The sequence below is a fragment of the Ipomoea triloba genome, chromosome 2 (genome assembly GCF_003576645.1).
Source record: "Ipomoea triloba cultivar NCNSP0323 chromosome 2, ASM357664v1".
NCBI lineage: Eukaryota > Viridiplantae > Streptophyta > Magnoliopsida > Solanales > Convolvulaceae > Ipomoea > Ipomoea triloba.
Window position 1 is genome coordinate 5,730,623 of NC_044917.1, and position 10,716 is coordinate 5,741,338.

The following is a 10,716-nucleotide window of genomic DNA, read 5'->3' on the forward strand; positions in this document are numbered from 1 at the left end:
GGGGGGGGGGGGGGGGGGGGACACAAAACGTTTAAGCCACGTTGGAAGACAGAAAGAGGGAGGGGTGGTTGGAAGTAGCAGAAGGCATTAGTGTAGTGGTGGAATTTCAATTTTATTGAGGACATGAAAGAAAGAAAGATAAGATATGATAGCTAAAAAGCAAATGCTGCTGAAGCTGAATGTGATAAGATGTAGCCTACTGGTAGCCGTAGCCTGGACATTGATTTCACAAGGAAGAAGACATGTTTGGTAATTAGACATCACGCAAAAAAAGAATCTACAGATAAAGTGATTACCTTGTGCTATGTATAATTCATATTGTTTCAAACCCCCCAAAAAAACAAAAGAGATTCTTTTGTTAATTAATTTGGATTTGTCAATTGCAATAGAAAGGGAAGAAAACAACAAACAATCTTACACAGCAATGGATATATTATGAAAGAAGAGTTGGCATACATTCGGTTATTTAAGCCAACAGCTAGCCAACACCTAAACTTTATATTTCCTTTCTATCCGAAGAATTCACAGCACAAAATTCCTGTTTCACCACATCTATAAAGCCCTTCTTCCATCGCAAAACTTTGCTCTATTCTATACCACCATTAACTTCCATAATCCCGTCAATTTCTACTATGAGAACATTCGGAGGAAGTTGTTGGCATAAGCCATTGGCTTCACATCAGGGTGCGGCTGGAATATCAAAGGTAGCAAATGAGTTAAATTCAAAGCCTACTTGGTACAATTATACGAGAAAAGCAGACAATTCTTAAAAACTCTCCCAAGACTACATTCTAATAGGGGGCATCATTTTGAAGGTAGAGATGAGTAAATTACTTACCACTGCTGTAAATGTAACAATATTCGGCTTGAGATCAGGGGATTCAAAACGGATAAATGCTCCTTTGTTACCCATCTGCATCATGCAAAGCAATCACATTTTAGAGAGTACATTTAAAATATCCAACCCCTCTTATTCACTTGTAGAATAGATTTCTGTAAATTTTGAAATTCTGATGTTAATTTGCACACAAATACTCATCTATGTTGCACCTTTTTCTTCAGTAGAAGCAGTCACCAGTAACTTATATTATTGTTTTCTAATTTTAATTCATCAAGCAATCAGCTCATGGCTAATTTTAGTGGAGACCATCTCAACGTACAAATGAATCAAAAAAAGTTATACTAGTTTAACTTTTTCTATACACAATAAGCAGCTTGGTCCACAGATTTTTTTTCCAGAAGTGATTGTTGAACCCAAATAATGATAAACTTCAATGAAGGTACTCAGATCAGCTGTAACTACAGTCACATCAAAGATTGAGACAAGTACAGTGAAAAGGGAAAACTTTGATGCAAATTACCTGATCACAATAGTTTGGAGCAGAGAAAACAGTGATGAGTTTACCATCATGCTCAATTTCGTAGCCCTCATCTTTTACTTCATGAGATCGCACAACTAAGTCTGAAATTAGTACATTAAAAATTTTCACGTTCTAAATGTTGAAACCGAAACACAAGTCCGCTAATTGCGGCTGGTTGTATGGATGATAAAATATTAAGCAAATATTCAGCTCACTAACACTACTCAAATATGAGAGAGGAATAGAGGCATACCAAGATTATTTTCCTGCAAAAATCTTTTTGTCACATCCCCACCAAATGAAAGACCAACACCTCGTTTGCTAGGACCTCTTCCAGGTTGAGGTTGTGGGTCACTCCACAGCAGCTCACACATCAATCCTGAAAGATCAACCCAAGTGTGAACCATGCATTACACATTTGAATATAGATAAAATTATAGACTGCAGTAGATCTAGCCATTGGCATCATGCCTTGGAAACATTTTAGCATCACCAATGACTCAGGAAGAACAATTTCCAATGAAAAAAGTAAGTGACAAGGGGCCTGCAACATTGAATTCTGAATTGATCTTTCAACTTATAGGTGGACCTCAATGGTGCCAAGAAGTTTCTAAAATATAGCAGCCTCTTTCCTTTAACCAAACTAAGAATTGCCTACATTAGCTAATGTTTGAAATGAAGTTCATTCCCAAAGGATATATTGTGCTACAGTAATGCCACATGAACAGCCAAAAATTGCAGAAATTTCACATAGAAATGTATCAAATCTTCTTTGTGGCAATTTATCAATGGAGGACCAAGTGACCAAGAGAAGAAAAAGTAATCAACATGCTAGAATTCTTGCAAAAACAAAATATACATGGAGAGCTTACCCTCTTCTGGTGGCTCACAAAACCGGTCAATAGCTTTAATATCAGAGAGCTTAACACCATCAACGCTGAAAAGGCCTCCATGGACAACAAATATCTTCCCGTTTATCACATGAGCTAAGGGTAAAAAGCAGAATACTTCAGCAAAAAGCTCCACAAAAGTGTCACTTAGTTTGGACCTGACCTCGCCCTCAAAACCATATATTTTGTTCATGCTCTTGCTTTCATGATTTCCTCGAGCGAGATACATAGCTGGAAATTTAAAATCACTGGCATTTAATAACTCATTGGAATCCTAAAAAGAAGTTGCCATACATAAATTGCACTAATTCTATGCCAGAACAATTAGTTGGAGACAAGTGTGTTACCTGATGGGCACATGCATTTGAAAGCAAATAAAGTCAATATGACTTCAACAGAGAAAGATCCTCTATCAACAAAGTCACCATTGAAGAGATATGGATTATCTTCAGATGGAAGACCATTGAGCTCAAAAATATTTAAAAGGTCATAGAACTGCAATCCATGATAAAAATAAGAGAGAAATCAGCAACGCAAAGGAAGATCCTCTACCAACAAAGTCACCATAGAAGAGATATGGGTTATTGACAGGTGGAGACCATTGACGTCAAAAATATGTAAAAGGGGTCATAGAACAGCAACCCATGACAAAAATTCAACCAAATAATCAGCTATGCAGGGTCAAACAGCAAGGTTCCCCCTCCCCTCTTCCCGAATAAACAGACACTCAAACATAAATCAATAAATAAGCTGCCACCCAAATACTTTATACCCAGAGATGATTTTCATCTTAGAACTCTAAACAAATAACACTATATTTATTAATTTGTGTAACTCCTGATGTTTATATGCCTTTTTGTAACTCCTGATGTTTATATGCCTTTTTGTAACTCCTGATGTTTATATGCCCTCTCATCAACTATATTACTATATTACTTTATTTCTTTCCTACCTCTTTAAGCACACATTCATTTCAAGTTAGTATTGCCTACAAAGATATTAGCTTTTCAAAACTAAAGATGTAGTCACAAACTATAAATCATACTGTCCTGGTGCATGAATACAAATAAAAGTTCCTTTATTCATGTTTGCTGTTAAGGATCCGGCAGAGGTTATATGCATGTGCACATGCAATATTCTATGCATGTCAGTTAGCCAAAGGTAGAGGCCAAATATGAGAGAAAGGACAGAAGTGAAGAATGCAACCTAATGGGAAGATGAAGCATGACGATGGTAGTATTGTGACAAACCAGTGCACCAATCGGCCAATCAGCCAATCCATATTAATTTTATTACCTGACCATGCACATCACCACATACAGTGAAATGCTTCCCCTCAGGAACATTGATGTCAACAAGTGAGGGCAATGCTCGCAGCATTGCTCTTGTCTGCAACACAATTTGGTATGCATATCTACCAAATAAAATCCAAGATTTTAGATGGGAAAATATAGAATGATTTTAAATTTAAAGAACAGAGAACTATATAAAATAATAATAATAATAACACGATTAACACCTTCTATGTAAGTTCTTTTGGCTTTTGAAATCCTCCATCATTTTCTTCACAAAATCTAAAGTCACAACATCTCCCTCGATCCTGGCACCAGTGTACTGTGGCTCCACTTCTACAAGTGTAAAAAAGAAAATAAAACACAGAGCATTCCTGGGGAAGATAGATAATACCAAGTTTGGCTTTTTTGACAACTTGTTGACAGAAAACAGAACAGAAGATAGTATCATATATTATCTAATTTCGGCAACTCACTCACACTTCTTATTTCAGGACAAAAAAGCAGCAAAAGAACTTATGTACACTATGGAGTGCCTTTCAACAAAAACAACTAAATAAGAAGCAAGAATCAGAAGAATGACTCTAGAAGCTGAGAAGTAATGTGAAAAAATGAAAAAATCTGGCCCTGAAGTAGAAACTCAAATATATATATATATATATATATATATATATATATATATATATAGAATGGTGACATAGGATCCATATACTATCCCCCAGCTAGATCAGGATTAAGGCTCAGTTAAGTTGTAAAAACTATTTCCATTTCTATAAGCTGTTGGAATAGCTCATTGAGTAAATGCATATAGTTTCAAAAATATATCGGTTCTGTAAGCAATTAGAGTAAAATGTAAATGAGCTTTACCAGCTGCACACAGTTAAGAACTTGGGAAAAATATTAGGGGGAAAAAAGAGGAATCAAATCACACACATTATAATCTGGAAACTAAAGAATAGCCACCCTTCAAAATCATTATGGAAAAAATTATAATGTCACTCCACCAGCAATTCATGAAAGTATAGTTAGCAAGAAATATTATTCAGTTTAGTTGAACTTTATTCGCAGTTGATTCTCTGGCTTGCAGTAGATTTTTTTTCGTATAGCTTTAAAGACATGAAATTTATGAACTTGAAAGGGCCTTGGATCATCTTTTCAATTAATATGCTTTCTAAAGTAGGACCTCTTCGCATTAATATCTTATTCCTAATGACTTAAACCTAATTCAAGTGTACAATCTTGGCAAAAAAGAAACTGCAATAGCAAAGACCCCGTTGGCATGTTCCAAGATTGCCAAGAACACAGATAGTATTCTTGAAACTTTTCCTGCCACCGCTGTGGCTGATCTAGTACCCACATATACCATTGGTACTGCCACTGCAACAGCAGTTACTAAGGTGGAAACATATATAATAGACATGGTTTGACCCTATAAGATTAAAATAGCTAAATGTCTTATTCCTACTATACTTATCCAGGAATTGGAGGAAAAAAAAAAAAAGTCACTATTATATGTCCTAAAATGGAAAAAGCAAAATTTGGCTAAGAGAATGCTATCTTCCAATATTTAAAGAAGTTACTATTAGTTTGTCTAAAAGGGCCAGACCTTGTTCGTTATTGTGGTATTAAATTCATCTAATTATTATCAAGCAAACTCCCACTTACACAACATCCTGCAGATGATCCAATTATGGGAACCTCTTTATTTGCCTAAATCAAAATTAAACTTTAGGAAAAATAACTCCATACAGAGAGTGTGTTTCCATCACAAGTTCATCATACCCCCTAACAATAACTCAAAGTTGATATATATATATATATATATATATATAAAAGGGGGAGACGGATCAATTTGCAAAGTTAATCCACAAATCTATAACTCTATGTCTCTACCAATCCTCAAATAGTAACTATCCTCCACACCAGGCATTAGAGTTAATGGTCAAGCCTCATGTAGTCATGTTTGGCATCATTTGAATGCTAAAAAGACTTGTGGAAACAGATATAAATTAAATATCAAGCACTCACATTTTGGCAATAAATTTATATTATTCAAGGAAGGGCATATGCCTTTTTATATCATCCATTAACTATACCTATCACAAAAATTATGAACCATTAATTGCATTTCTTGCATTTTACAGGATCCTCATATATCACCCACACCCTCTCTTCTAGATTTGAAAATTCAAAGACATTGCATAAAAGAATACAAGCAAACAGACATGATAAAATGTTGCAATAACCTTAAAGAAAGTCCTTTTAGGAACCCATATAAGCATTAGGTTCAGGAAATTTGAGTTTGTGATTCAGGACACAAGAAATTGTGATAGGTAAGAGTAAAATAGTAACCAAACCTATGGAATGATAGTCAATGGAGTCAGCAACTGAGTGCTTTCCAGATTCAGGGACAGAAATAGCTTCTTCAAACTTGAGTTTCATCACTGCCTTCTCACATTCCTTCAATTTCTTTGTAGCATCAGGGTCATTTGGACTTATTTTCTTGACCTAAATCAACAGATAAACGAAACAGAAAACACTTGAGATTAGCCCAATCAAGATTCAAGACTACAGCTAAGGTCACTGAAAATTCCTAAATTGCCAAAATCATCACATTGATTGATAGTTACATCTGATCAATCCAAAAGATATTTTAAAAAGAGTAATGCACTAATACTAGACATCCCTCCTAAAAGTTCCCTCCCAATTTCCCCTCCTAATCCTAATGCGGCACCATCTAATTGGGTTATTTAGTATTTAATTAAAAGTATGTGGGTCAGCCAATTCATGGCACCCTATGAACATATGCCACATAATAATGGGGGGAAAACATTAGGAAAAACTTAGGAGTGGAATTTTCCTTTTAAAAATAAATATTGAGACATTACAAAACACACATCAAAATAGCTTAGAACAAGCTATAAGCAGAACACATTATATACTTGAGACAGTAGACGGACAAAAAGTCGAGAAAATAAACAAAACCTGTTGAAAATCTTTGAGTGCATCTTTAAACTTCCCCATTGCCAAATATGCAGCCCCTCGTCTATAATAACCCTGCAAAATTCAATCGAGACCCAATATAAATAAAAACTTGAACAGCCAAATACACGCATGAAAGCTTTGCACTCGTTAGACTTTTTCTTAGTATCAAAACTTGCCTTGGAATATTTAGGGTCAATCTCAATAGCCTTAGTAGCATCCTGTATAGCGCTCCCATACTCCTCCAATTTGGTATGCGCGAAGGCACGGTTAGCCCAGTAAACCGCATTATCGCAGTTCAACTCTATCGCTCGCGTATACAGATCAATAGCTTGCGAATACTTATGCGCTAAAATTCATACCAAAGTTCAAAAAATTAATAAATCAATCAATCAATTTCGCACCAATAGACACACTACAGAGGTGCTTGCTTCAAGAGGTCGTCGTTACCTTTGAAAGCTTCATTGGCTTGGAGTTTAAACTGTTCAGCTGGATTGGAGTTGGAATTTTCCGGCTCCATTGCGGGCATAATAATACGAGTAATAATAAGCGGTTACCGTTGTTTGGTTACGAGCTTAGGCCTTAGAATCACGAGAAGATGACAGAGCTCATCACTCTTTAGTAGCAGCAGTTGGGTTTTGTGAAATGGTCGGAGGGAGGAGGAGAGAAAGATGAGTGATTAGCCCTAGTCCCAGATGTATACAAGTCGTAAAGCGGTGGAGACTTAGACCTACTAATTATGGATACACCCGTTAACATGACACGAAAACGAACACAAAAATAATTTTTAGTTGGGAAAAGTGTTAAATTAGCCCCCTAAGTCATTCTGATAGTGCAATTAGCCCCCTAAGTAAAAAAAGCTCCATTCCGATCCCCTAAATCGGTAAAATAGTGCAATTGAGTCCAAAAAAACTTGTATAGCAGGTTAAGTCTTCTACATTTCGACACGTGTCACTTTAATTATTTTTTTAAAAACTTTTTATTTATTTATTAAATTATTTAAAAAAAAAAAAAAAAAAAAAAAAAAAAAACTTAACAGCCACCGGCTGTCCGGCGAGGACAGCCGGTGGCTGCCTCGTTCACGGACAGCCGTGGCTGTCCTCTGTCAAAAATGAGGTCCAGGTCTGGACTTCATGGAAGTCCAGATCTGGACCTCAAAGGCATGGAACGAGGGCGGCGGCCATCGTTCCAAAAGACCATGGACGGCCATGGTTGTCCAAGGTCATCCCCAGACAGCCATGGCCGTCTAAAAAAAATTTCGAAAATTTTTTTAGACGGCTATGGCTGTTTGGGCATGGCCCCGGACAGCCACGGTCGTCCATGGTCTTTTGGAACGAGGGCGGCGGCCATGGCCGCCGCCCATCATTCCAGGCCAATGAGGTCCAGATCTAGACTTCGTGGAAGTCCAGACCTGGACCTCATTTTTGACAGCCGTGGCACAGCCACGGCTGTCCGTGAACGAGGCAACCACCGGCTGTCCTCCCCGGACAGCCGGTGGCTGTTAAGGTTTTTTTTTTTTTCTAAATAATTTAATAAATAAATAAAAAGTTTTTTTTTAAAAAAAATAATTAAAGTGACACGTGTCGAATTGTAGAATACTTAACCTGCTATACAAGTTTTTTTGGACTCAATTGCACTATTTTACCGGTTTAAGGGACTGGAATGGAGCTTTTTTTACTTAGGGGGCCTAATTGCACTATCCGAATAACTTAGGGGGCCAATTTGACACTTTTTCCTTTTTAGTTTAGTCTTAAGGTCGTTAATGGGTTAATTATGTTTTGTATCTTAACGGATCAACTCGTCAATTAAGTTTAACGGTTAATATTGTCATGTTAATCATATTACACAAACTTATATATAACACGCTAAAATCATTATTATAAATAAGATCACAAAAGATATCATAAATATGACTAATAGTGAATTTACTCAGGTCAATATCCTACACCAATTATTAATGTTCAACAATATGAAATTTGAACTTATTATCAAAACGTGTCAATCATGTTAACTTGTTTAGCTTGTTAGCAAATCGTGTTCGTATTCGTGTTAAAAATTTGAACATGTTAATCTTAACGTGTTGTGTTCGTGTCATTATCAGGGCCCGTTATGAGTAAATGCGGACCGGAGGATTGCCCAAGGCCCATGCTTGAATATATATATATATATATATATATATATATTAATAGTGTTATAATTATAATAGAAAAACAACATGGGACTGTAGGAAGAAGATTTGTTGGCTCAAAACAAGTAGCTATGAAAAAAAAATGTATTAAAATTTATTTTGTAAATTGTTGGCTCAAATTTATCTAAATTCAAGAAGATCTCAGAGCAGCAAAGATTTTATGAAAACAACAAAGTTCTTAGAAGATTTAAGCATCAGGAAATATTTTAGAAGATCGATTTCATGTTATTTAATATTATCATTTGTTTTAGTATTATTAAATTCAAATTGTAGTTTTTTCATATAGGGGTATTTTTAATTTCGTCCCGGATCTATAAAATGTTTAGAGCGACCTGGTCGTTATCATGTCGACCCGTTAACAAACTCGTATACACAAATTGTCATGTCTAGTTAGAGTACAAAGTACTTGGATGAATTATGTGACAACTTGTTGAAATTAATGGATCAATAATACTAATTATTTAGTAATATTTGTGTAATTATATTATTGAATCGGTGTGCGAAATGAATTGCTCATAATGTGCACATCTTAACTATTTTTAGTTGGTAAGTCTTTGAGAATTGATACATTTTTAGATAATATAAATTTTTTTTTCTCGAATCTTCTTGGAGCTAGGTGATGTAATAATTATATAATTGCACTTTTTTTTGGTCATGTTCCTTGTATGGTAAAGAAGAAGAAGAAGAAGAAGAAGAAGAAGAAGAAGAAGAAGAAGAAGAAGAAGAAGAAGAAGAAGAAGAAGAAGAAGAAGAAGAAGAAGAAGAAGAAGAAGAATTTGATAATTAAATTGTATTTACAAATTACTTTTTATGATTAATTAAGTATCGTTCAATTTCAATAATATTAATTCGATCTTTTTATTACATTAATGTAACATTACCTACATACTAAAGAAAGAACCATACTATATTTCACTCTTACCATTAAGATTTTTTTTTCTTCTCCTTCAATTTTTCCTCTCATGAATTGACTGATCGTCCATCCTATCACTAGTTTAAAAAAAAAAAAAAAAAGTAATTATACAAGTAGATAATATATAATATAGAAGTGTGTAACATTATGTGACTTGATTGGATTTTTTTAAAAAATTTTATTAACATGTAAATTTTCAATTCATACTATGGGTAGTTAATTCTTTTGTTGTGGAATAGTTCACCGTCTGTTGCAAAATTTATCTCATAGTAACTAGTTTTTCACGTGCACTGTGTGATTAATTTAATGTTCAATATTTGTATTTAAATAAGTTATTCAAAGTATATAAATACAAGATTATATAGAAAAAATTCATTATAGTTGGCATTAAAATTAATGTCTAATTTACACTTTTCTAAAAACAATATATAATTATTTATATACTTATTGCAATTGATATGGTATTAGCAAATAGGTAATACTTTTGGTTAGAATTAATTTAATTAAGTTTTGTTAGTTCGTTTTTTGGATAGGTTTGCATTATCTTCGCCTTCATATTGCTCGTCCATTTTTTTATGGTAGTGTCTCATGTGCAATTGAATTAGTAGAGCTAATTATTTGCAAAAAGAACGTAACAAATTTGGTCTACTTCGTCGTCGGCAAAGACCTTGAAAATGGCGGAACTGCACAGGCGGCAACTCAACCCACTTTCCATTTTCCTCCTACTTCATATACCTACAGAAACCCTAGCATACGGAGGAAATCACAGAAACGAAGAAAGACGGCCATGGCTAAAAGGCGATGGAGAATAAGCTTCCATGATAACCTATTAACTAATCATCATATATTTATATATAAACTTATCGCTTCTTTAATTTGTTAAACAAGCTCAAAGACCCTCAGCTCCTCAAGGCTGAAGCAACCAATAATCCCATCCAAATTAAACACGCAGTGAAGTGTCAATTTGTGCAGGGAACAATGGACCCTCCGACCACCTTTAACAGCGCAGCTAGATATGCGGATGACAAAAGGCCAAAAACATACGAACAAGCTAAGGTGGCAGTACTCACTACTCAGGGTTCGCTACATG

The 10,716-nt window shown here is 35.1% G+C and overlaps 1 protein-coding gene across 1 annotated transcript; it reads right to left on the bottom strand.

The window, feature by feature from the left end:
- Positions 1-279: 279 nt before the first annotated feature.
- On the bottom strand, positions 280-7,234 carry LOC116011447 (serine/threonine-protein phosphatase 5-like). Its single transcript, XM_031251014.1, has 12 exons — positions 6,976-7,234; positions 6,705-6,874; positions 6,529-6,600; positions 5,901-6,051; positions 3,771-3,879; positions 3,548-3,665; positions 2,599-2,746; positions 2,234-2,482; positions 1,615-1,740; positions 1,362-1,462; positions 839-913; positions 280-690 (listed from the first exon to the last, which is right to left on the bottom strand). Exons 1-12 carry the CDS (start codon positions 7,052-7,054, stop codon positions 631-633), a joined length of 1,458 nt encoding a protein of 485 aa, XP_031106874.1. The 5' UTR covers positions 7,055-7,234; the 3' UTR covers positions 280-630.
- Positions 7,235-10,716: the final 3,482 nt, after the last annotated feature.

Coding starts and splice junctions, on each gene's coding strand:
- LOC116011447 (XM_031251014.1), bottom strand. CDS start 7,054: ATGCCCGCAATGGAGCCGGAAAATTCCAACTCCAATCCAGCTGAACAG. Junction 2,747..3,547: donor GTGGTGATGTGCATGGTCAG/GTAATAAAATTA, acceptor CATGGATTGCAG/TTCTATGACCTTTTAAATAT. Junction 914..1,361: donor CTCCAAACTATTGTGATCAG/GTAATTTGCATC, acceptor TGCATGATGCAG/ATGGGTAACAAAGGAGCATT.